The sequence below is a fragment of the Hirundo rustica genome, chromosome 1, assembly GCF_015227805.2.
Source record: "Hirundo rustica isolate bHirRus1 chromosome 1, bHirRus1.pri.v3, whole genome shotgun sequence".
Lineage (NCBI taxonomy): Eukaryota > Metazoa > Chordata > Aves > Passeriformes > Hirundinidae > Hirundo > Hirundo rustica.
The window spans coordinates 145774704-145802095 of NC_053450.1; the positions used below are offsets into that span (position 1 = coordinate 145774704).

Consider the following 27392-nt stretch of genomic DNA (forward strand, 5'->3'; position numbering starts at 1 on the left):
ATAGACCAAGCCCTCATGTAAGCACTAGCATACAGGGGCAATGGTTTCAATTTCCAGAGAAATGAGTCCTTTCTCTCGTGGTTTTTGGGGGTTTTTTTTGAGGGAGAAAATGGGGAGAAGAACTCTTTGCCTCTTTGGCAGTATTTTCTGTGGGACATTGCCCACTCCTGGAGGGCAGGCAGCAGTGCCCATAGGGCTCTGCACAGGTTCAAGGATCTGCCTTGGGACAGTGGGGTGCAGGACTGTGCCCACAGCACATCCCTGCAGGCAGCTTTCCCAGCATCAGTGCTCTTTCATGTCTTGACTATCTCTTATTACAAAATTAAAGCCATTCTAAGAATGTGATAGGGCTGGCAGGGAAGAAGATAAGAGAAAATAATGCAGGACTTGTCAGTGCTATGTAACATCAAGAAATTTTCCTTCCCTAAATAAACCTGAAATGGAAACCTGAACTTATTCAGCTGTGAGTAGAGCATATTAAAAAAAAACCAACCCTCCTCTGTGATCAGAGCTCAATTAAGCTGCCTTGAAAATTATTCCAAATACACTTTTTTTCAGATAACAATAGACAATCCTTTTGACTGATTTGTTAAAAAAAGGTAAAGAAAGAGCATAAAATTATTGCTTATCAGAGAGACAAGCAGCACCATTTAAAATAACATGAAATTGTATCCCATGAATTATTCAGAAGGGCTGATGTTACACTATCATTACTTCTGGCTTTCCTTTTTATTGCATTGCATTTTGTGCAAGTTGTCTCCCACCCAATAAAAGAGGTGTGGGTTTTCTTAATTAATCAAACCTGATTTTTATGGTTTTTTCCTAATTTAAAATGAATATATTTAGAGCAGTGAGCTGTCTTCACAGTGTCATGCTAAAAACGAAGATAGATTTTACTACCACTAGCAGGATCTAAAACATCCAGTGCAACAGTCACTTGCACACTGACTGGTGCTTCTCTACATGTCATGCCAGCTGCTGAGAAACCAAAGTGTGATCCCAGTTGTATTCTGGCATTAGCAGTTGTAAACTCCATCCTGTTCTGTGTGAATCAGGCTCCCTGAATTTTGCAGTTCTCTGATACCCAGCCATTGTGATTCAGTTTGCTGATTGAAAGCATCAGTCTACACCTCTTGCAGTTACCTCATGATTTTGATTTTCCTTTTCCAACAAAAAAATATGCAAAGCTACAAACTCATTCTTATGGAAGGTCCTGATGATCATATCTCAATAGAAGAGTTTTAAAATCTTTTCAAGTCAGTGGAAGCATTGACTAGACTAGCCCAAACTCACTTGTTTTATTGGCAGAGCTGTGTCTCCAAGCAGGTTGGTGTAGGTATTTTGTGTTCGTGGCCACAGCTGACTTAAAAGCCCAGCTCATAACCATAGTCCATAAGATGTCGGCCAGTTCTCCACATCCAGCTTATCTGCTGAGCAAACCTTCATGGTTTTGCTTGCTTAATCTTTTCTGTCAACATCTTTCTGAATAATTTCTGTTGCAAGCTCTGTGGCTGCAGGCCTGGTGTTTTGGGAGGTCTCATAGGAAAGATAGCCCTGTTTGCTTTCTGTGTGTAATAGTTCAGCTCCAGGCAAAATGACCATCCTTGAATATACTAACATTGACACAATTATCCTTAATTGTTGTAGGGGAAAAAGCTGAAAAAAATTATCTGAAGAAGTCTAAACATAAGGGGAAAAATGTAAAGGCCCTATATTTGTTCTGCTTGCCCTCTTCTGATCTGAGGAGTTTTGATCAGTATTTTGCTGCATGGAAGAGAGATCTTAGTAAGAGCATCTCTCCACAGTGTAGAAAGGTTTACTTCTTCTGGCTGTCTATAGGTCTTCAGAGTTCATCAAGAGAAGCTGGCAATACTGAGATACTATCAAAAAGCAAATATCTAAACTAGGCCAGATGAATCACCTCCTAGGAAAATTCCTCTCCTTTGACTATAAAGAGAATCTGCAGCAATTAGCTCAGCTACGAACATCTAAACTCTGGTTATCCAGAACAGCTGAAATGAATCTTCCTGCTGGTGTCAGCAAACTGAAAATGCCTTATAATAAACCCAGTTTCTTTTCAACAGCTCAGCTATGACGTGAAAGTCTGCACGGTCACTGACACACAAAAAATGAATGTTGGGGGTTCGAGGTTCCCCCTGCCTAGCTGTGAGAGGAGTTCCTGCCTCTACACCCAGCTTGGGCTCAGGCTTTCAGCAGAGCACCAGAAAGGATTGTTACTTCCCTGGGTCATTAGACTGAATCTGTGATCAAAGGCAGCGTGCCGTTTATGTGTACATTTTTGTTTTATAATGCAACTAATTGATTGACGGGATCTGTCAAGATAAAATATAGTGAATACCCTCCCTGCTCTCTCTGCTGTCCTCAAAAACATGGTATTAGCCAGGACCCAGCCACTATGCTGACACAGCTTCCCAATTTCCTTTCCCTTGCTCCATTTCCTTTTCAAATTGAAAACTATTAGAAGTCTTTAGGCAAATAATAGAAACGTAATGCAGGTGCCTGTTATAAATCGTTCACTAGTTACTTTTAACCTAATGTCTCCTCAAACATTACTTTGCAGAAGGCAGCGAGGGTAGGAAATGCCTCATGAACTCTGACAATCAGTGGGTCAGGAGTTAAGGTCATAATAATGTAGCCCATTTTTCCTTGTTTGTCAAATAACCTGAATGCAGTTACATCCCTGGATCTTTCACCCAAGATTGACTCCCCTCAGTAAGAACATGAGTCTGGTGGGGAGCAATCTTTGTCCTGGGTCAAACCCTGCTGTACAACCCTGAGCAGGGTAGGTGCCACAAGGCTGGTGGTGCCAGTTTCTGTTCATGTTGGATTCTGCCACTCACAAAGCCACAGCTTTCCTAGGCATGGCTTGAGGATGTGCACAGTCTGCATCTGCTACGTGTCTGAGGTTAAATTAATCAATGTTTATGAGGGAGCTTGACTTTCATAAATAGAAATGGCTTGAGAATTTGAAGTATTCTGCAAGCAAAATAAAATTGGAAGTAAACATTAATAACAAGAGTTAGTAATTACTGGTTTTAATGCAAAATAGACAAATGTACAGAAGTGCCTATTAATTCTGAATCACTGAAGCAAGTATCTAGGCTCCAGAGCTGGAAATGCTGCCTAAAATGCCAGTGTGATTAGTCAATGCTAAAATCTGCCTTCATCAGCTAGGCATCATGTCTTGTTCTCAGAGAAAAATTCCTCCCATGTTCACTGGCAATAATATCAAGCATTACACAGGGGATAAACTTCCAACTCAGTGTATGTACCAAACAAGGGATGCAAGAGGAAACCTGCTAGCATGTATGCTCCTGAGCACAGCAGACAGCTCTCAGGTTGTTGGAAATACTTCTCATCATGCTGGGTGCCCTCACAGGCAGCATTGAACAGTGCTATGTTGGTCACAGATCACTTTCTCCATTTGGCTCCCCAGTGAGGTGTAAATATTTCAGAGCTAATGCATAAGTCATGTACACCTGGGTTTCCAAGTGCCACAGCAGTGAGACATAACTCTTGGGTATTTCTGAGCATAGAGGAGCATGGATTATTTTCTGACACTGCAAATGGAAAATACATGGAGATCTTTAATGTTTAACACTCAGACTGGTTCTGCAAATTCTTGGAAGCCATTGCCTCCCAGCCCCAGGCAATATCTAAGCGATGTTGTGCAAACACATGCACCTTGCCAGGACTGGCAAACACCCCAGGCTGTGTCCACACGTGGCTACCTACTGGGGCCACCTATCACTGAAAGCCAACACAGGGAGTGAATTCACCCAACCATGAGCACCCCAAGCACACTGGCTGTTGCTGTGCTGGGGGACATTGTGATAGAAGACATCAAAGGGATTCATATTATTGCTGCATCTGACAAGTGTTGGGTGCCTTTCTGTTTCATTTGTGAATAAATCCAGACCTTACAGGAAAACCTGAATGCATTCCTCAGCTTACCCTCATTAGAGAGGAGAAAAAGAGTTAAATTTATTTGTGGATAAAATGATTGAAAAAATAAAAGACATCACACTGTGTACTGGGCTGACTGGAGGGGTGAGGAAGATCCCAGGGAGCAGGAGAGCTTACCCAGGTGGCTTGCTCTGTATTTTCAGAGCCTGGTGCTTTGACTGTGAGGTGAAGGGGGAGAGGAGGAGGCACACCAGGGGCATGCTAATGTTAGGAGAGGGAAGCAGTTAGTCTCACTGCCCTGAGAATGAGTTTTCACGGAGGTCCTCAGGGGCAGACAGAGGGGCTCACGGGTTTCTGTAGGAGGGAATTGCCTCTTGGTGTGCTCCTGCTGTGCTGAGGTAAGTAAGGCTCTATCTACAGTGGTAAATAAATAAAATAGAACAAAAAAAAAAAAAAAAAAAAAAAAAAAAGCTGATTCTTTTCATGGACTTTCCAACCAAGGAAAATATTACATACTGTTGAGGAAAATATACACTGGTTTTTGAGATGCTGAGTGAGACTCAAATCTCAGTGGCAGGCAGTGGCCCATGAAATGTTTGATGTTAGTCCATGTGAAAGACACTGTTAACTAGATGGACATGTCACTATCTAAGATACCTATTATTTTTCTCATAAAAGCAGTGACCCTAAAGCAAAGCAATTTTAATGTACAGACTATAAGCACTTTTCTTCATAGGGAATGAATAATTTTTCCACCTCAACTTTTTACCTAGTAATAAAACTGGAATAAACACAAAGTCTCTTTCTCCTCTCCTTTTCTCCAATGTGTTCCCATCCTCACTTCTTGGGTTTTCAAGACTTCCAGCTCTTTTTTTTTCACCCCCCAGTAAATACTCCGAAACACTTTTATAGGGCCACATCTATAGTAACAAATAGAGATTAAACTCTCAGCACTGGCATACAGTGACATGTACTTTGTCACTAGTACCTGTAACAACTTTTGTATGAGACTCTCACAATCAGGGGCTCAGATGTGATTAAATGAATTTTTCACAATACTTACACCTCTCCTACAAATGCCAAAATGCTGCAATGCCACATTAACTACTAAACCTTTTGGATTACTGGTGTAGCTTTTGTATTGATAAAGACATGAAAGAATTCTGATATAATTTGCAATTATATTCATTAAGCATGGCAATAGTGCTACAGCATGTCATCCATTACTAGTCCCAGTGCTGTGTGGAGATTATGAAGAGCTGTTGATGGTATTTACTAACTGGGAAATCATGGGCAGCACCAATCCTTTTGTTTAAAATATTATTTCCTTCTCCATTCAGCTCTTTTGTCATTTAACATCAATAGATTTTATAAGGGAACATGGGTCAAACATTCCAAGCCAAAAAATCTCTGCAATTTTTCAGTTTTTCTGCTATTCAATAGATGTCATAAGAGGAAAAAATATTTTTGCTGACTCTATTAAATTATTTCTGAAGCTTTTCTAAAGCTAAATAATACCATAGAAACAGCATCACCATGGCCCACAGGAAGATTGTTTCCATTACTCCTATGGGTATTTGCAGTCTCAGACCTGTCTTTATCACTGACTTGTCACACTTTGAGGTCTTGATTCAGTTGCTAAACAGGGGCATATGCTTACACTGAGCCTCTTTATGGATTTCCATGTGAGATGCATGGGGTGTGTGTAGAACCTCCTGGACTTCCCAGACAGCAGGCAGATGTTGGGCAGGACATCAAGGGCATCTCAGGTGACACTGCCTGAGCAACACAACAGTCTGAGCCGCTGTGCTGTGCTGTGCTGTGCTGTGCTGTGCTGTGCTGTGCACACAGCCATTGTGTCAAGCACAGCCCTACACTCAGAGGCTACTGTGACACTTCTAGAGGAAGCACTTATCAGGCAAAACAGTTCTTCTTCCCAAGAGCTACTCCCTTGTTCTTTGGTATTCAGAGAGATGAATCCTGAGATGTGCTTATCAAAAGAAAATTTCTTTTTTCGGTTCAGTTCATTCTAAATTCTACTTTGAAGTTGTCCACAGGGCTGAATGAGCTATGTTTTAGAGTGAAACCCAGGTCCTGTTTAAGTCTCTAAACATTTTCAACTGACTCCAAATAAATTAAGATTTATTCCTAGAAAGTGTCTGTCTGGACCAAGTAAGGGACGTCTTTCAATTGCCTTCACCATTATGTGGAGAGGCAACAGATGAACAAAGTGGTCTCAGTGATAAACGCTCCATCCATGAGACCACACTGAAAAGAGCACTGATGTAGCTGCTCTTGGAGAAGCTAAAAGGAAACTGGACTGAAAGTTAAATCTGTTTGGGTATTTTCTTCAGGATTTTTAAAGAGCAGCCCCAGAAGCGTTACTTCCATTTTATTTAGTACTTAGAGTGCAACAGCAATGAAACCTAACATTAGAGGGAGTATGTGTTCCCACCAGAAAATACCTTCAACAGCTCATAAAAACCTGGCCATATATCAGCACTGCAGGAGATCTTTATTACCTCCCTACAACATATGCTCTGCTATGATGTAGTTATTGATTTAACAAGTAAACTTCATGGCCAGCTTTTATCTTGGAATTAGCAGCAAGACTGAAATACAGACCTTATTATTCTAATAACACAGAGATGTGAAATTCCTGCATATTCCAAAGGCCATATCATCACCTTAACAGGCATCCCATTTGAGCTGTCTGGCCGCCGCATCAAGGCGTGTGCTGTGAGGACTTTAACAATCATGGTATCATAGTCACCCCCAGCAATTTCACAGCACTTTTGTTTTTCTTCCTACAGGTTTGGACATCAGGCAAGCTCAGGTTATTGTGCTGTCATCGGGTACCAAATGTATAAATGGGGAATACATAAATGACCAAGGGCTTGCCGTCAACGACTGCCATGCAGAAATTGTGGCAAGAAGGGCATTTGTTCACTTCCTCTACTCACAGCTGGAGCTACACTTAAGGTAACTGAATTCTCTTGATTTTTGGGAGGTGTTGTATGGCCTTCAGTGGAGCAGATCCATCCTCCAGACAACTGAACTATTTGTTTCTTTATGTCATTTTTTCTGAGTCTTTAGGTGATGAAGGAACAATACACCGCACAAAAAAAAAAAAAAAAATTGAGAGGTAGTCTAAAGTGTTGGGTCATGAGCTGCTTTACTTCAGCTGATTCTCTTTCAGTAGTGATTAGATATGACTCATAAAGCTGGGCTTTATGAAGCCTGATGATTTTGTACAAATCTTTACGTGCAGGCTTATTAGCATCATTCAGTGACCAGAGACTTGAAGGGAGTCATTTTGCTTAATGCAGCCATTTTCCTGTCTTCCTTGCTGCTGCTGAAAAATCTCAAAGAAGTGATTTATTGATCATTAATATCTTCATTGACTCGCTAGAGAACCAATGAGTGTTAACAGCACAGTAAACTTTGTGCCAAAGTGTAAGATGCTATCACTCACTCCTTCTTTATGGTGTTTTAAAATGTTATAGCATGTAGAATCATTACAGTGGAATTATTGTTCCTATCTTCAGCCAAATCCACCTTGTTACCATTTAAATGGTTAATGGTTCATACACTGCCTGGAAGATAGCAGTAAGTGGGGTACCTCAGAATGCTTGTCTCCAATCATGTCTATCAGCAATCTGGAAGAGGTTACGTAGTGCTTTGTTATAAGCTTTGCAGAGGACACCAAAATGTGGGGGATGACCAGTCACTGTGCTTGAGGGCTGGTCTGTGATCCCAGCAGGCTGGAGGGCTGGGCCAGCATGAACTTTGACAGAAAACTCAGCAAGGACAAACACAATCAAGGAGGAAGAAATGACCTTCCTGCTAGCACTCATTGGGTGCCCCAAAGGAAAGACATCAGCCATCTGACACAGGCTCAGCAGAGGCTACCCAGGGTCTCGGACCAGACCACTTGGGCAGTGTGGAAGTGCTGACAGATCTGGACCTGGTCAGCCTGCAGGTGGGATGGCAGAGCCAGCAAAGCATGTCAGCAACAATGGAGCTGACATCTTTACCAAGGTGTGCCGTGGGAAGGTGACAGACAAGAGACACACACAGAAACAGAGAGAGAAGCTCAGTCTGTGTATGAGGACTAATTTTCCCCATGGGGATAGGCTAGCAGTGGGACAGGTCACTCAGAAGGGTTGTGCAGTGTCCCTCCTGTCTTGGACATTTTCAAAATCTGAGTGCATAGAACCTTGTGCAATCTGTCAAACTACTTTGAGAAAGAGGTTGGGATAGAGTTTTAAGGTCCTTACCAGCCTGAATTATCTGATGTGAAAACTGAGCAGAAGTGAAGCTGAGGTGGCATTTATTATATAGAAGGATCCAAGAAATGAAGGAAAACAAACAAAAAAAACCCTCCTCTTTCTCTATAAGTCATTCTTCTGCCCTCCATTCTTGAGTGCATATTTATATAATTTTTTTTTCTGAAGGCTATTAAACTCAGAGCAAAAACATCCTTTGACTTCAGGTTTTGCATGAGGTCACAGACACAAGGGATGATGCAAGCAGGATTGTGTGTTCTTGTAAGCACCTGTGATACTGTTGCACCTAAGCAACAATAACAGGAATAATGGCTATTTTCACTTCAGGCTGGAGTTGAAGACAAGAGAGTATATTGAGTACATGGATTTGGCTAACAAAGGGGGACAAGAGCATTGAAGGGTTAATCAAAAACAATATTCTCTCTATTTCATTCTGAATTGCTTTCAAGTTTACATTAAATTATTATGCTTTCAGCAGTGTAGCAGCCCTGCTTCATGCTATGGTCTCTTGGGAAACAAGTGCTAACGCTGTATCTTAAACTATTTTATTGATCCACCTCCCTAACACATTCAGTCATATTATTATTTTATTTGGATCAATGTTAACAGCATTTTGTTAAGAGAATCCCCACTGCAAGCAAGAGCTCTGTTCACAATAACTTCAAATCACGCTCTGTTCAGCCAAGACCAGGCACCACTGCTTGCCTGACCAGCAAACACCATAGAAATCTCAACCAAAATTATCAAGGCTAAGCACCTTTGAATGACAGAGTTGGAGTTATTGTCAAATCAGATTCTGCTTCCTTAAAGTCCATGGGGAAGCAAAACTGTGTGTTATGATATATTCTTCAATTTTAATATTTATTGCTACACACAGTTTTCTGCCATCATTGGGAGCTTTGTCATACGGTGACAAAATGGGGGAGTTCAAAATGAAGTAAAAAATGCATTTTCTGCACATTGAAGGCATATTTACTCCTTTTTCTCCGGAAAAAGAGAGACATCTCCTTTTCATAGAGAAAACATATGATGCTGCCACATAGCTATAAGGACAGTGTTTTTAGGACAGGTGTGGTAAATCAGCTCCACTGGGACTACCTGTATACCATCCCCTCAGGCTTGGGGGAAACACAAAGCTATTGTATTGCATTTGCATTAACCTAGCCCAAATTAAACTCCTCTCCCAGGCTAGGAAACTGTACAAAGCCTGAAATGAACTGAAATCAGAAGGATGATTTTCTTTTGAGGACATCATTCTTCACTCAAATTTTCTATCGTTCACTATTGGAACAGGCAAGTTTGTTCTGTGGACGCTATTTCCTGCTTTCCACATACCTTCCTCCCACCAAGCCTACCTGCTGAGAGTGGTCTCTGCAGCTGAATTTCAAACTTCAGGAACTTCCAGTGCAAGAAATATTTTTCTGTGTGATGCTGCCTTTGAAAAGGCACCTCTTTGCCAGAATTTACAAATAATACCATTGATCTCAGTGAAAGCAAAACACATACTTGGCTGAGTGTAGCATGAAGGCTTCTAGGAGCAAGGGGAAGCAGGCTAGAGAAAGCAAGGGCCAAGATATAAAACTAATGGCCAGGAGACAGGGATTCACTGAAATGAACTTACTTCTTGGCAGTCATGTGTTACCCAGATCCCCAAGGCTCCTTTGATCAGCAGTGGAGAGAAATGAGCACCTCTGAGGTGGAATTCAGCAGACCTGTTCAGGTATCTCTTGGGGGAGAGGTGAACTGCCATGTACTTGGGCAATTTTTTTCCCATTTCTCTAAAGAGAGAATACAGGAACTTCTTCACATATTTAAGCTGCAGAACATTTCCATCCACAAGCCAATGTTGCAGCAATATGCAAATTACTTTTTCCCCCTTCTCTTCTTTTTGCTAAATGTTAGAGGTGTGACTTTCCTGACTTTTCTTGGAAGAGAGTTCCAGAAAGGGAACTTTATCCTCTCTAAGAAGCAAGAATGACAAATCCTTCAAAAGGAAACTTTCTTTCAACAATTCATTGTCTAGAGCTTGAGTTAAATAAAAGCTAAAAGCACAACTAAAACCTGTCAGCTCCTAACCAGCCTGATTAAAACCCTTAGCCCTCCCAGATTTCATTTTTATGACAACCATAATCCTTCAGTTCTCCAGACTTTCACGAAAGAGATGAGAAGTAAGACGTAAATTTTCTGATGTTCAAAAGAAGGACAAGAAAGACCTTTTGATAAGCCAGCAAAAAGCACACAAATATGATGGTCTGATTCTCTTGCAGTGGTGGTAGGAAAATTGGCATCATTTTCAGTGGTATTATTTATACCAACTGGCCAATAGGGACAAAAAGAAAATACAACTCTTCTTTTTTAAAGAGAAATAAAATTAATAGAGTCCTTAAAATAAATCAGCACCATAGTAGGCTTGCTGCTGTAGTGCACCCTTCAGGTGCCAGGGAGATGATTTTACCAGAAGGTAAGCTCTTTCAGCAAGTCAGATGCAAACCACTGCTTGTTTTATACATGAAAAGCAAGGAATAGTCTTAATCCAGTCCAGTAAAGTTATTTCTTTCCAGGAAAATCAGCTGCTTGTTACACATCTACTAAGCCTGATGTTAGTTACTCTAGGATGCTCTCTTGTAGTATGTAGTACTAGAAACTTCCCTACATAGATTTACATGCTAAAAACAGCTCTTCTGCTTGTCAGACTTTGTTTTATCAAAATGCCTAATGTGTATTAAACCGTAAGCATGTGCTTAAGTATCTTCTTGAAGTCAGCATAAAACATGGGGATGTGTTATGCTGAATAATGAACTTAAGCAAAAGATTAGAATTTAGCACATTTTTAAGTGTTCTTCTTGAATGAACCTCAAATCCTAACTTCCACAGAAATTCATAACAGGCAGAAGTTTAGGGATGAATTCTGCTCTTTTAGCCACGGCCAGCACTTTAATGACACCCCCTGAATGAATGGGATCTGTAGGCTCACTGTAGGCTCCTCTCTCCATTGCTTTGTGCATGATGTGTATGGCTGTGCAAAGGACATTGTAAAGAACAGCTACTGCTACTCTTCTTCCCTCTCACAGCTCAAAACGCCTGTCCCAGAGGCAAGGCACAAGGGTACTGGTGCTAGGGTAGAGGTGACTTTGTAGAATTGCACTTCACTTTACCTGGACCATTTTTATATGATCCCTGGGTCCCTCTGGGTTTTGAAATACACCAAACTTCCCATGCACAAGAATCTCTATTAAGCCACGGCAGATGGTGTTGCAACCCAAGCTCTTTCCCAACAATACTCGCTGAGTTTTGTTATGAAGCCTTCAGCCACAGTGCAGGAATGAACCTCCTCATGTTTGAGTTCAGATCCTAAAAAAGCCATCCCAAAGGCAGGTCAGGACCCTGTGTGATATGAAGAACCTCAGCCTGCTGGAGGAGAGAGTCAAGCTGCCTTGCCTTCCAGCCCTGCCAACTATTTTTAGGGCAGCTGTCTATCACCCAACCTGGCAGCCACAATGGCCACAGACCCTTGCTGGTGCTCATGAAGAGGTAAGAGAGCAAGGTTAATCAGTGAAAAACAATGACCATTGAAAAATCGGATGGAAGCTGAACTCCTGAAATCCAGCCCAAAACATGACTGCTCCAACCCTACATAGCAACTGTCTCCAGGTACTGTTAGCTATCCCCCACACTCTGGTGAGATTCAGTGTAATAATAGCAGGCATTTGGACTGCACAGCTTTGTATTCTCCCAGCTGATTTTGCAGTGAATTATTTAAAACTACCTGCAATTGCTCTAAAGTCCAAGCAGCAGGACTTACGGAGATTTTTATTATTTCAGAGGCTTGTATCAAAGCGATAATATAATTAGTGCAGTTGGGAAATTCCACCGCAGCCAGCAGAAAATGAGAGAGCTGCATGTGGCAGCCCCAGCTCGGCAGCCGGTGTGAACTCCCCGTCCCTGACAGGCGAGCTAATGTGCCTGTAAATTCCTCCTGACAGCAAACGCATCCTGGCATCAAAAAATGACAAAACACCCAAACCATGGAAGAGTGACAGCCAAACAGCTTCAATAGCACAGAGGCTGCACTGGGAGAAAACAGGCAGAGGCATCTTGGATGAAAGCCAAGGACTCGCTCAAAGGCTGAGTAAAAAGCACCCTGTTTGCACTATCAGGAGGCAAAGAGACAGGCAGAAATCACCTTGGTTAATGGACTGTCCTGTAGTGAATTAAACGGGTGGGATTCCACCTAGCAGCATCCTAGGAAAACCATTACCTGCAGGTGCTGCTCTGTTTAGAGATATTTCTCCAAAAAAGACTCTTGAGTTTTTGAGGGAAGGACCAGGCCATCAGAGGGAAAGGAGTCTCATCACAATTTCACCAATCACATTTTCACCTTCAAAATTATAATCTCAACCATTGCCCAGATACACATATTAGAGGCAGCTGTCTGTCAGAGAAATCACCCATGTCTTCTCAAATGTAACTCATCGGAGGAGCTGCACAGCAGCAGAGCCTTAATGCCGTGCTGTTGCTGCAAACGGCAGCACTGGGAGGGTTTGGCCTCCCGGGCAGCTGTTGCTAATGAAATATGTGCACTGCATCCCCATCTAGCTGCTGAACCACTGCATAGATAAAAGCTTCATCTCAATAAGTGTCTTTTGCAACTCAGCTGAGAAAAGCCTGCACAAGTTTTGTCCACCCGTCTTAAGATGGCTTCTGATTGCCAAAAATGCCAAGTGACCAAGAGGACCCTGCTGGCCTAGGTGGAGCACTTGTAGGTGGCTCTGGTTGACTGGGGGAAAAGAGCAACACCTGGGGAGCAGGGAGGGCTGGCAGTGGTCATGAAATTTGGGTGCTTCGTTAGAGGCCCTTTTCAGTGGAGCACATGAATGCACATCTCAGCTGTGGTGATTGATGTTAACGGGATTCTAACATGTGCCTAGGCATCGTGATCAGCAGAGCTGATGTGTTCACATGAGAGCCTAAGAGAACTTGTTTTTTTCATGCACCAGAACCACTTTAAAATCAATGTGTTTATGCATCCATGCATGTGAGGAAGGAAGGAGAGTTATCCTTCAAAAATCCACATTTTATCATTAGAATATATCTTATATTTTTGGTTAGCGAGCCAAAAGCCCCTTGGCAGTTCTGACTTCCTTCACACATTTCTTCACCTGGAGAAGCTTATTGTTTTTCTCTTGTTGTCACTAGGCAAAATATATGATGCCGGGTGCTAATAAAAACAAACAAACAAGCAGAGGGGAGAAAAGGAGAGAGAGAGAGAGAGAGCACAGAAATGTTTCTGATTTGGCATGTAACAAATGACCTGGAACCTCTTTTGTGATCACAGCAAACGGCGAGAAGACTGGGAGCGATCAATCTTCGTGCGATTAAAAGAAGGAGGCTACAGGCTGCGGGAGAACATCCTGTTCCATCTGTACGTCAGCACTTCACCCTGCGGAGACGCGCGCCTCAACTCCCCCTACGAAATCACCACCGACTGTAAGAAAAAAATCTTCCCGCTCCTTTTCCTCCTTTCTGTGTGTTTTGTCTTTTTTGGGGTTTTGGGGATTTTTTTTAAGATCCTTCTTGCTCTCGCTCTTTGCTGGCAGAAAGTGTTTCACTTGAGAGCAAAAGCACTACAGGCTTTAGAGAGTGTGTATCTGTGTAACTGGTGCTTGGTCCTGTGTGCTGGGGGAAGGTGTGCTGGGAAAATCAGAGCTGGGCAAGGCAGCTCCCCACACCTGGGGCTTCATGGCTCTGCTGGGGAACACATCCCGGCATTTCCTACAACCCCAAAAGTAAATAAGTGTTTTGGAAAGCATCCCCATGATCAAAGAGATCCTTAAAGCCACAGCCAGAAGCTGCACCAGAGAATCAGGGCTCTAACTGGAGATGCATTGACTCTTCTCAGGGTTCACAGAGTACATATGGGTTGAAGGGTTGCATTTTTACTAAAACAGGCTGCAGCAGCCTGAGTTTGAAGTAGAGCACTAATATGATATGATACATGATACAGCACATCTGTAGTGTTGATTGTTCATCACTCTCTCCAAATGTCACCTGCACTCACAGCAAATACTGGCCAGACCCTTATGGAAGGGATCCTTCCAAAGCCATCCTGCCTGCGTCACATATACTGCACGGTCCCTGCATGACAGGTGGGTTTGTTGGAGTCCACCAGGTCAGCCCTAGAGTCCCTGGAGCCGTACCTGTGGCATTCAAGCAAACGCATGATTTTCCAGGGATCTCTTCCCTAGAGGTGATCCTGCAGAAGACATAAATCGGACCTTGAGCCAGTGTGTGCCACCAACAGACTTGCAGAGCTTGTTGTCCATGATGACAAATCCCATCTCCACCATGACCCAGCACTGTCACCTTGACACTCCCCAAGCATGCATGTCCCAGCCCCTACCCTGCCATGGCAGAGGCACATCCTTGTTGCATCCCCACTGCGGCAGCTTTGTCCCTGCCTAGCCACAAGGAATGCCTCCAGCACGGGGCAGGGCTCTCCAGAGATCTGTGGCACGTTATCACATGCCTGTCACCCCATGATCCAATACACAAAGCACACTATACTCCCTTATCTCTGCCCCAGCTACTGCTCCTCATACACGTATTTTACAGTGCTGCAAAGCCCCTAGTGCTGGCTGCCAAATAAATGCACACATAATGAGAAATATTCCTTGCCCTGACTACCTTGAATGTGAGGCGGGCAAGACAAAAGAATGGATGAAGGAGGAAGCATAGACATGGGAATGTAAAATTAATCACCCAAGGTCACACAACGACCTCACTTCCTCACAGGCAAATCCATCAGATGGTAGTTTCACTCCTTTGTGCTTGCTTATTTATATAAGTTATTTATTAATGATCAAGTATTATTCTGCCCAGACTAGAATTTTTTTTTTTTTTCCCATGTGAAACAGCAGCTTGCTGGGGCAAGAAAGCAGAATGCACCTATTCAGGAAGCAAATGTGGTCTTTGCCTGAGAGGATTTCTGCATTTTGTCAGCAGGGTTTATAAAATGAACAAAAGCAAGTAAACGCAAAATCAGATCAACAAATTCCTGACATTAACAAAATGAAAAGACATAGCATCATCTTAAATCAAAATTAAAAATAAAAAAGGGAGTGTTTATGAATAACAAAAAATAATAGTGGTCTTTGGCCTCCCACTTTATAGGTGTATCAAGAGATATCTAAAAAGGCCTTATGTTTGATTACAGGTGCAGGTTTTCCAGAAGACACATTTCCTGGGGCACTCCTTAGCTGATATCACAATTGGAAGCACCAAAATCTGTAATCATTTTTAAAATGTGGTCCATTCTCAAGAGCAACCAGAGGCTGTCCAGGCTGGATTCTGCTCTTGTTGGCATGATGAAGTCAGTGCTTTGGGCAGCTGACAGCCCGTGCTGCCTGATTACACGCAGCTGAACCCAGCCCTGGAGGTGAACCCTGCTTGGCTCATGGATTTCTTCGAAGACCAGATAAATCTCCCAGCTAATGAGGGAATGCTTCTGTAGCTAACAAGATATACAAGCGGCTGTGTTTAAAAATATATAATCATGCAGTGCATGACACAGACAGTAAACTTGTAGATAATCATGAAAATAATTTTCCTGTTGGGTATTACACCAATTATTCTCCCAAGCAGAAGCTGAGGCAGAAAGGTCTGTGTGGCTTAGCCAAGGTTACACAGTGATTCAGTAGCAGGACCTGAAGAGATGCTACACCTGGCTCGTAATTCACTCTTTTAAACAGATCCCTCTACCTTTGTCCTGTGCTCTTAAAATAATTTAGCACTGTGTAGAAAGCCATGTTGCCAAAAGCTGTCCTTCAGTGAGATAAGCATTTCCTTTCAGCTCACATTATCCCAGAGACATCTGGGAAGATAAGTATTTTATAATGTTTATCATTCAGATCTTCTCTTTCCTCTTTTTTTTTTTTTTTTTTTCCAAAAGAAATAACCTTTCTTTCATCCAGTAATGACAAGAAACTCCAGATGAATGCTGTTTCATTTCTTAAACAACAAAGAAACCTCTCCTAGAGCTAGCACAAGCCATCAAACATTACTGATTATTCTCTAAAGATGCATTAACATTTAAAAACGGTGTCTCACCATGTGGTTCCTGGTTTTGAGAAGGAATATGATAAGCCTTTATCAATATAGGGAGTGAGTAAAATACACTTCTCAAATCTCCTTCCAAAAATTTCTTATTATCCACCGTGTCTTTCTAGCACCCTCAGGGAGGCCTCACATTTCCTTCTTATGAGCTTTGTTCTGGTAAGGGAGGATGTAAGCTGGCTTACTTCTTACTGGATAGAGCAGAGTACCAAGTGTGTGACAAGTGTAAAAGTCTGACAGCTGCAATGCAGAGGAGAGGTCCAGGGAGCCCACACCCATGCCAGCTTCATGCAGGAGAGCGAGGGATTAGGGACAAGGAGATAAGATCGTACTTTAATTTGAAGAAATGGCCTTCTTGAATCAGAGATAAGCTGACTTGTTTGTTGATAACATCCTTAGGCAGCTCTAAAAGAGCGACACAATCCAGTAATCCAGTTGGACCAGGCTGCTTTGAGCAGGGAGGGGGTTTCTAACTCTTTTTTGGTGCCTGTAGGTCAGGAGGTTGGGCAAGCTTACAGGAAGAAGCTTTGGAAGAAGGTACAATCTGAGAGAGTAGAGGAAGAGGCAGGAGCAGCTGAGAGCAGGAGAGGAGACCAGCCAGGGTCAGTGGTGCTGGAGGAATATGAGACTGGGAAATGCCACAGGGGTTTCAGATGCTTTTTATGGGTTTGTCCTGGCTCATTCTCTCCCAAGACCCTTTCCATCCTTTTTCCAAGGTCAGCCTCAAGGTTGTAGCACAGCTATATGACAAAAAGGCAGCATGTTCCTGGTGTCCTCACAACTCTAGTTGCTCCTTCACAGACGCAGCTTCTTCCCCTCCCTCCGTTCAGCGCTGCAGGTCAGGGGGCCTGGGACATCTCCCTTCACGTGCATCTGAGCCAGGGATGCCTGTGTTTCTGAGCTCTCCCAAGTGCAGTATCACAGCATCAAGTTGACATGGGTTTCCTGAAGGGCCTAAGGGAGCTGCTGTTTCCCATTATGAGGTGGAGCTCGTGAGGTGGAACCCTGAGGGCAGCTCGCCCTGTAGTATTTGTTGCATATTTTGCACTTTCTCTTAAATCTAGGGCAAACCACAGAATAATCAAGCTCTTGATTTGCTAGAGCACCATCCTAGCTAATTTAGTGCTTCTTGACTCTTTGGCTTTTTTTTTTTTTTTTTTAAGTCTCTTGAAAAGCAAAATTAACTGCTTGAAAATCTGAGCTAAAAAAATCCTCTGCTTCCCCACTCCTCCTTCCCTGGCAGTACTTTACCTCACTGTCCATTTTTTTGCTAGAGATGTGCTCTCTTTCACTACATGGATCACCAAAGAGACAAACAGAATCTGCCCCAGGGCTTGTCTCAGTTCTTCTCCCCTGGGCTGCTTTTCTATCTCGCTAACATGCTGTATTGCCTTGTGCCATTGACTCCTTGATAGCCCAGCTCCTGTTTTATCCCACACTTCCTTTAGGTCTGAAACACACCATTGCATCTGCTCCACATGGGGTTTTTCTCCTGCTTGTCTATTAACCTACAGCTGTGCTGAAGCTCTCATGCACACACATTTGACAGAACTCTCATCTAAGCAGGGCCCACTTGCAACCACGTGAGCCAGATCATTGCCTTGGTAGGTGATGTGATGAGGAGAAGATGTGCACTGCAGTTTGCAGACAGTTGGGAAACTGAAGAGTACCCAGGAAGACACATTTGTGCTCTCTATTTCAAGTGTGCTTTCACTGGACAGACCTGTGCTTTCCTGGCTGCTTGATTTTACAATCCGTTCTCAGAAAAAAAAAGCTCTGTTAACCCCCAAATCCAGGGCTGCTGTGAAGGGGTCCTCTGGCCACACCAGTAACTCAGCACTCCATGTTCAGATGGGGCTGACCCAGGTTGCATCATCCCCAAACTGATCCCTGAAAGCCATATCCTGAGCAGACTGGCTGGAGAAGACCAGATTCACACAGAGACCCTCTAAGGAGTCTGATTATCTCCTAAAACTGTTGTGAAAATCTCAGCCCCAGAGCTCGGCATTGTGTCCTGCAGGGAGTTATCAGGGTGAAAATACGATGGGAATGCTTATGGCAGTAGCTGGGCTAGAATCACTCCCCAAACCATTGGGTTTGGTGAACATTTCTGGATGTGCAAGGGCAAGAAATCTCTGCCTTCCTTTTGCCAATCCCATGTGTGGTTAAATGGGCAAATTCTGTTCTTGTACGTAGATGGTAAAAGGGGAAAGCACTTCAAGAAGAACCATCTAAGTAATTCAGTGATCTGGAAAGAAACCAGATATCTGGAACTACAAGAAAATTCAGGTTCTAACAAAGTGATAGACTTTCCCATTACAAAAACTGAGGATAACCATAGGTCATCCCTTGGACCTGGACACTATTTTTTTGTTCCCATGGCAAAGTGCTCCCATGTATTGCATCTCTCTGTCATGGCTGCTGTCCTGATGCAGCTTGGGAAACCATCTTGGAAATTCGTAGCTATTTGGTGCATGGAGCAGCTTCCTCCTAGGCTATATAGTTGATTTTATGCTGATGAATGGCCCATCTGTGGAACTGGGATGAAGGTGCATTATTTTCCTATTTTTCATATGACTGAGCAGAACAGTACCTTGGGGATCTCAGAACAAAATTATCATCAAGAACCATGCCCAGAAGTAACAGGAAACTAAAAAAATGCATACACCACTGTAGGCTGTAGTGCTGAATATTGCCTCAGGAGAAATAATCCTAGCACTGGATGAATTACTGTGGTCAGCCCAGATTGCTTTGTCATATAAAGGAACCTGCAGAAATTGCAGATACAGCAAGAGGCTCTTGCATTGCTTCACAGGCTAGGGAATTAGAATTAAAGAAGGTGGAAGGAAATTGTCCTTTCACTTCATAAAGACTGAAGTGGGTCTTACCCAAAAGGTTTGGGTTCAGATGTAAGCACAGCACCCTTTGTCAGCCTCCTTTAAGGTCACGTTCCCTGGTAGTGATGGCCCCTTCTGCTTGTGCTGCTGACCCAGCCTCAATTTAACAAAGTAAAATGCAGCAACTTTCTATAGCTGGCTAGAGGCTGGTCTGTCAAGGAGCTTGTGTCCCTGCTCAGGACTGGTAGCAGGCACTAGGTTTATATGTAATTGCCCTGTTTTCTAACTTGATGTTCTCAGGTTGCTGGAATGCTGATTCAGTGTGACTGCTTTCACTCAAGTTAGTTTGGTAGGGAAAGCATGGTCACAGGACAGTCCACTCTGTCTCCTCCTAATTCTCCCTCTTAATTCTCTCCTTCTCTTACACACTTCACCCATGGCTGGAGCAGAGGTGAAGTGTGCTCCTGGTCAGGATGGGCAAAGATGACAGCAGAGCCCAGCCCAGCTGTGGTGATCCTCTGTCCCCACAAGCACTGCAGGTCTGAGCTGTGATCCAGTTCAGCTCAGAGCTTTACAGGTGTGGAAGTGTTGCTGCAGACAGTTCAAAAATCCATGCTGGCACTGTGGGGGAGCTTTCTTCTTCTGGGGAAGGTGGGCAAAGGGATTCCAGGAGAATAAAGTGTGGCTGAGAGGAATCAGTGGGACCCTGGGACAGGAGGGCCAAAGTGAGGATGGGAAAGTTTGAGGGACAGTGGGTCTGTGATGTTCAGCTGTGATGGGGAAGTGGATGAGAGACAGCAACATAAAGCCTGTGAGGGTGGGGAAACTTCAAGATGAGTGAAGCCCCTCTGCTTCTTCCAGTGCACAACACCTACACAGGACCTGCAGGCACTGGTTGGAGCCATCTCCAGAGCTGCAAGAAGCTTTTCCTCCCCCAGCCTCTCCTACTCACTCTCTCCTCATCCAAGGCTGCAGGGAAGGGAGAGAATGGAAAAGGGGAGGAAAACTCCTGTCAGAGGTACCAGAATGGAGGCAGTGAGCGGCCCAAGCCCTTTGCTGTGAACTCTGAGCCCTTCTGAAGCCACCTGAGGGAAAGGCTGCAGCAGCAGCTGTTGTATCTTGATGTTCAGATGCACCCATTGCTCAGACAGAGCAGCAGTGCCAGAGGACCTGAAAATATACGGTGCACGTGTCTGGAAATCCCATCACTTTTGGTAACCCAAAGGAGAGGTCTGATTCCTTACATGACCTGTCATGCTAAACCTTTTGCCAACCCCAAAGGTCACTTTTAGCCCCTGAACCTGCCAGAGAAATCAGTGGTGTCCAGGCTGAGGAGAGCTGTGAAAGCACTCATGGTTTTATTGTTGGTATTATCGTGCCAGAGCCCAGGATGCACCTTGGAAAGAGGCTCTCATTTCACTACATGGAAGTCCCAAAGCTTTCAGTACAATTAATCAACCTGTAAACGTTTGCTGTTGTTTTATATTCCATTATTAATCTCCACCAGGCTGGGTAGTTATGTTGTTGGTGAAGTTTTGCTAAAGCTGACTGGTGAATAAAAACTTCATGGACAGTTTTCAGGTCTCAAAGTACTGACTGGCTGGAAAAAATCAAAACCTGTCAGGCAAAATTTAAAAGAAAATAAGTGTGTGAAACTGGGATCGCATCTTATATTTCTCACATCTCCTGGTCATCAGTAAAAAGGGGTAGAAAAACTCTATTTCATTTCCTTCCATGCCTAGTTCAGGGTAAGCTTTTTCATTCAAGGCCATTAGAATCAGATAAAAACTTGAATCTCTGTCTCCCAAGTCCTGGGTCAGTGAATTCTCTCTCAGCTGAGCTAGACAGCTCCCTTTTTTAACTCTCCGTTTTAAAACTTTGTTAGAACTGAGACATAAGAAAACTCTTTGCCTTTGACAATGCATTAAAAATGTCCCAATTCTTTCTTCCTGTGATATTCTTGGCTGCTTTTGCTTATTTGAGTTTTGTTGTTTCAGGGGGAGTTTAAAGTAGAAAATAAGATTGTTATAAGTATATCTCAGTGCAGTGTGTGTCTATCCAGGAAAAGAGAAAGAATATGCTGAAAAACTATGGATTGCTCAGAGCCAGCATTGGCCACAGCTTTGAAAAGCTTTCATGTAAAGCAAAATGTGTTTGTTAGGATTCAGGAAAACAGGTTTCCACAGCTATAATCAGATTCTAATTTTAACAGAATGCTTGAATCGCCAAAGGGCATTGCACTGTATTTATTGATTCTGCTTTGTTACGGGTTTTGCTGCTTTGTAAAACACTGCATTTGGATGCAATGTTCAGATGTGATAAAAAGGCTACATTAATCAGCAAAATACCATGCCTGAGAAGATTTCAGAATAGCAGAAGAAAATTTCTCCAAGAAAAGCTCCTTGTCCCCAGATTTCTCCATCCCAAGGAATGGTGGCGTCTCCAAAGCCCTCTGCAGCAGGGAAAAAGGGACCACATGCTCCTGGACATTCCCCCATTCCACACCAACATCCCATAGCCTATTACAGATATGCACCTAAAGAAGGTACAGACTTTTTGGGTGGAAAATACCAAACCGTAGTTGGGAAAAATCTCTGTGGATGGAAACTACACCCACTCAGATTTAATTTAGTCTAATTTTCCCTTCCACTGAGTGGGAATTACAGGTAAAACACATAAGCTGAGTTTTAGAAAGCATATCAAGCAGCTCCAGGTCCAGTTAAGATCTTTGTGAGACTTCTGGAAGTCCTTAGACTTCTGGGAATTTTCTTTGAGTCTTAGGAGAGAAATCTGAAGGCATCTGTATGAGTAGCAAACAATTTAATTCTTACCTTGATCCATCCTGCAAGCTGCCTTCTCTAGCCAGTCTGAGGCAACTCGCATCACGCTGGTAATTTCTATTTCTATACCTCTAAAATAGGAATAAAAGGGATCCAGCAATCACAGCTCTGAGAATGGGTAGTTAGTGCTGAGAGTAGAATATTAAAATGGAAAACATTGTATATTCTATACACTACCATAAAATTATTCAGAATAATTTAGTAACTTTAATCCCCAGATTTTTAAGGCCAACAGTAACCATTTTCTGGTGATCTAGATTTAATTTCTTCAGCTGAAGACCATAGGACTCCAGAGCACCAGAAGCTGAATTAGAATATATGTCGTGATGCATCAGGAACCACAGCCTCTCTGGACTCATACCAACCACAGTGTGGCTGAAAATCTGTTGACATTATTGACAGATTGCTCGTTTCTCTCTCATGGGGTTCATTTTCTGTTTTCATATTTTGCTGACTTCTTCCACAACATTTTTCTTAAATCATCCTTGAAGATTTCCATTTCCCAATTGTAACAAAATCCCAAAGCCACAGGAACAACAGCATGTTTTGTTGATAAAGGAAAGAGGGTTATGATGAATAACACATTCTCTTTATGTTTGTGTAAACTTCTTGATTAAAACATGGCAGGAGAGAGAATTGTCACCAGATAGACAATTCCAGTGTTGTTGATGTATTTTTCACACTAAGCCTATTTTAAAGATAAAGCCTTAAGAGAAAACTTTTCTCATTAACAAAAAAATGAAGGATACCATGATGCACAGCTTAGGACATGGGTGAGCAGCTGGTTCCCCCTGGTCTCTGATGGATGCAGCATCTCACTCTCCATGTGCAGCCTCCAGCCACTGGCTTTGATCAGCTGCTGTCCTGGGAACAAGCAGCATCTCTGCACACTGTCAAAGATGAGCTGGACACCAGCTCGTGGCCCTCTCCAGCCTGATGGAGGCTTCAGAGGCAGAAGTCTTCTCCTCAGAAAGTTCAGAGCCCTGCCACAGCCCTTTGCCAGATCTCCAAACTTTGCTCTGTGGGAGCAGCTGCACTTTCAAAGCCACAGCGGGACATGTCTGATTTTAGACAAGAGGAGCAATTAGTAATTAAAAATAATAATCTTGAAGTGTTTGAGTTGTACTTTCCTTGATTGTCGCATGCGCAGAATCTTAATCCCACTGATAAATCTCGTACTTTGGGCTTCAACATATTAATGCTTTGCTACTCCAGAGCAGGCTGGAGTCCACAGCCTGGGTTTGTAGGTGGCACAAAGAACTTCCCTGACACCTGACCCAGTGCTGCTCATTCCTCCTTGCCTGGAACAGTAATTTATAACTCTCAGAGGAAGCCGTGCATGACTTTGCTGCCAGCAAATTGTTTTAAAGTGAATTTTAACTAGTTACTCACAATGTGATCCCAGGCATTCCTCGAAGACAGACATTAGAGAAAACCTGTTTATAGGATTTGAGCTATTTTTCTCAGATTTTTTTTTTTTTTTTTTCCTCTCAGGGTATTAAAGCCTGCTGAGAGTCCAGGCTTACTTAGAAGTTAGTCTGATGGTAAAATGGATTTCATGTGTTAGAGTGTCATTCTCTGCTCTAGCATAGGTTCAATGAAAGTATTTTAGCACTTCTCCCTAGGATGAGTTTTCAGTACATTTCACATTAACCTACAAAAATAACAAAAACTCATTGTAAAAGTGCTCCGTTATCTGAACAGATGAAATTTTTCTCCTCAGTAATTATATATGGAGGCATTTTGGTGGACCAAAAATGAAAAGTTTTCATTAAAACACTCACTGATAAACCTTAGAATGCTGGAATTCCATTCTTGCACCTTTTTTACAGTTACTGTCTCTAACACCACAATTCAATCAAAAAACAATAATTTAATTAATATGTACTTAAAGCAGTAAGGAAAAATAATGCATTCATTTCCTTACTGTTTTTGTGGATTCAAACTTCAAGTTTTCTCTTCATTGCTTCTTCTGGATTAAATGCCGCATATTGATAATCTAAGGATGGGCAAATTGACTTTGCTATCACACATTGTCAGTACATCACTAGAAACTATTGGCAGATGAAAAATTATGGAAGAAGTAGAAAGAGTGACAATTTTTATTTGAAGGTTAGTGAAAAGAAGAAATAATATGCCAAAGGGAACAGGCTATTTATCAGGTCATGGATTCTGTAGGGTTAGGAACTACTGTCCAAAGACAGTATTTCCGTCAAGAAAGAGGCAGGGAGAAGCGAAAAGATAAAGAAGTTCAATCTCCAATGTTAATTTCAGTTCCAGAATCTCCAGGTGCCCCAGGTTTGTAACATGGTCATATAAAGTACAGAATTTTTATTTGTATATAGGGCTTAATGATACTGTCCAAACCATAGATCTGAGATAAAATCTGCTACAACGTGGTGGGTGCCACATGGGCTCTGGGAGCAACAAAATCTCCCCTAGGACTGCCTTCAAATGCAACATCCCTCACAGACTATATTTAAAAGTCATATCTTGACTTTTAGGGATTCATCTCAACATGCTTTTATCCTGTTTAACCTGTACAAGACAGGATCTTGTGTTCCCTTCTGGGAAGGACACAGGACACATCCCTGAAGTCACTGCAGGAGCAGCCCTGTAGACCCTTCTTTTCACAAATTCAGATTTATTTCAGAATACTCCTAAAGTTTCTTATTTTCCAAAGCTGGCCCATGGCATTTCAGCCTGGCTCTGTGCCAGTCACCAAAGCACAGTGCAAGAGGGATTTATCTGACCAGCCACCCTGCCCAGCAGAGCAGACACATCCAAAGTGTTCACCGTGCTGTGATTCTCATTTCAACACTTCCAGAAATAGCAATGCTTTACATTTAGTCAGCATCTGGTTGAGGAAAGTGCATCTCTAATAACCATCAAAATACAAAGGCAGTCAAATGTTAACTCTCTTCTTTCCACCCCTTTGTCTCACACTGCTCTAAGGAAGCTTTATAAACCATGATGAGGAGGGGAGGATCCAGCACTGAAAAAAAAATGCAAGATAGGCTGTTTTATTTCTTCTTTCCTGAAGGGAGAACAGCCTCCACTGAAGCAGGGAAACAGAAAATGAACCTCTGAGGCAGTCATGCAAAATTTCAGACAGAGTCTTGTGATTCTGTTTAATCACTGTCCATTTCCTCTTCACTCTTTAACTAAATAATAAATATGGAGTGGCTTTTTGCATTACCATATCAGCTAGAACTGGTCCTGGAGCAAATACAAAAATAAAGGGTGAGGCTTGAAATCAAAGGGTTTCACCAATTTTAAATACAAGGCACCTGTCTGTGTACATTTCTGAGCCAGTAATTAATCCAGCACCTTTTTATCTTAGGAACTCTCAGGAGTAATTTCCACATCTGAGTGTAGCACGCATCATAAATCCACTCCAAATGATTTTTGAATTTGTCTTTTCCAATTCCGATTTGAATTGACATTTTGTTCTGGTTGAAGTGGCATCCACAGACATCTTCTCCCCTGCAATTAGCTGAGATTAAGCAGTTGGAGAACCAGCACAGCAAAGATCAGAAATGCTTATAGTCACTGATGTTTTGATCATACTGAACAGCAGAACAGAAGTAGGCTGTAGTTTGTGACTTTAGGATGCATAAATAAATATATTTCTGAGACTGCATTAAAATGATCCGTAGCAGGCTGTGCCAGCAAATGGACCACGTTTTTTACTGCTGACAAGCAGCTTATAGTGCTGGAGTCTGTCTGCAGCTTCAGTCCAAAACTCACAGAGCCTCATCTTTTCCTTGGTTTATATCTTCCTGTGCTACTTAATGACATGCTAAAAAAGAACTATGTTCCAGTTGCAGATTTGGATTTATTTAATCATTGGCAATCTGAAAGCATTCAGTGCTTTGGGTTATTAGTATTTTATATAAATGCCGCAGATGATCTTTTGGAGCATGTGTCCAAACTACCCCAGCAATGTCAGCAGCCTGAGACAGGCAGCACGGAGCGAGGTTTGAGTCACACCCTATTCACTGAATTTTATAGCGGTTGAGCAGCTAAAACCCCTTATCAGAGCTGTGGGAGTGTATCCTGGGGTAAATGTGCACTGACCACAAATGCCTGAATCCTATCAGCCAACGCCAACTGCTCAGCTGCACCCTGGGCAGGGTGTGGGGACGGGGAGCAGAGCTGGACACATGGCTGAGTCAGTATGAGCATTCAGAAACTGAGACTATCAGTGCACTTGCACACTTCAAGTGCTTTTTAGAAACTTTATTGTTCCATTTCTGGCACTTGCAGGCCAGGGTTGAGATGTTGTGAGAACAACCAGATGTAGAGTGCTTTGGCCTTTGTACTTCCTTCGGTCCTGAGAAGATCAGATAGACAAATGACGAATTAAATAAACAGACCCCCCAAATGCACAAAAGTCTTTCATATCCCTCTCCCCCAAAAAAATTTTTGCCTATGCTTTCAATTCCCCAGCTGCTCAACAGCTGTTTGCAATCCTGCTGCTGTTTTTTCCCCTGGACTCGCTCCTTATCTCTGTCAGCATATTGTGGGATGCTTTGTCCCTCACTGAGGTAACATTTATGCAGTGAAATCAAGGCCATAATGATATAAGATGGGCTGCTCATCTTATACTGCAGGCACTAAAAAACCCTAGCAGTTTCACGTGTTTTGCATGTATGGGAAATGTGGGTGTGTCAACACCCCAAATTGCTTGAATAAGGGAATAATCTAGGAGATCAAGGCACCTACCGGAGAGGATCAGAGGAGGAGCTGAGAAAGAGAGGAGAATCTAAAGAGATTGGAAATGGGAAAAGTGTAACAAAAGAAAATATTTTTCTTAAAAGTTGGAGAAGGAAACAGTAAAAAAATCATTTCATCCTGAGGGATTTCCAGCAGGTAGACTCCTGTGGCAGATCTTTCCTGGAAGGATGGCATCTGTTTTTCACAAACAGTTGTTGAGCAGTACCTTTAAATGAATTTGCATAAGAAGGAAGCACCATTATCTTCATTATACCTGTGGGAGAGCTTAGGAAAAGAGAACTGGTTTGCTTAAAGTTACACTTTCCACCAGCTGAAACAGCAATAGCCTCTTGAGTCACTCTTCACTGCTTCCTTGGCAGAGATCTTGCTCTGCTGTGCCATCAGTTCTCAGTATGTGCAGACAAAGGCAAAGTGGTTTTGGTAGACATTTCTCACTGTTGTTCAGCTAGATGTGTTTGCTAAGCAGAAGTGATCACTTTCTACTTTTGTTGTCCAAATTTTACGGTACCTTTCCCATGACTCTGTGGTTTAATAATAAAAAATGCTGCTCACCACTGTTTCATGGTTTTTAAAAGTGTTTTCTCACAGAGTCCCAGGAAAAATATGGACCAGTTCCCAGATAGCTTATACAATCCAAAGAGCATCCT

The 27392-nt window shown here is 42.6% G+C and overlaps 1 protein-coding gene across 1 annotated transcript in view; it reads left to right on the plus strand.

Annotated features, from left to right (window-relative positions):
- Positions 1 to 27392, plus strand: part of ADARB2 (adenosine deaminase RNA specific B2 (inactive)) — a 303231-nt gene that overhangs the window by 252494 nt on the left and 23345 nt on the right. The window contains exons 5-6 of the mRNA XM_040080687.2: positions 6741 to 6909; positions 13552 to 13703. Coding sequence (XP_039936621.1) covers positions 6741 to 6909; positions 13552 to 13703 — 321 coding nt within the window. The remainder of the gene's footprint in view (positions 1 to 6740; positions 6910 to 13551; positions 13704 to 27392) is intronic.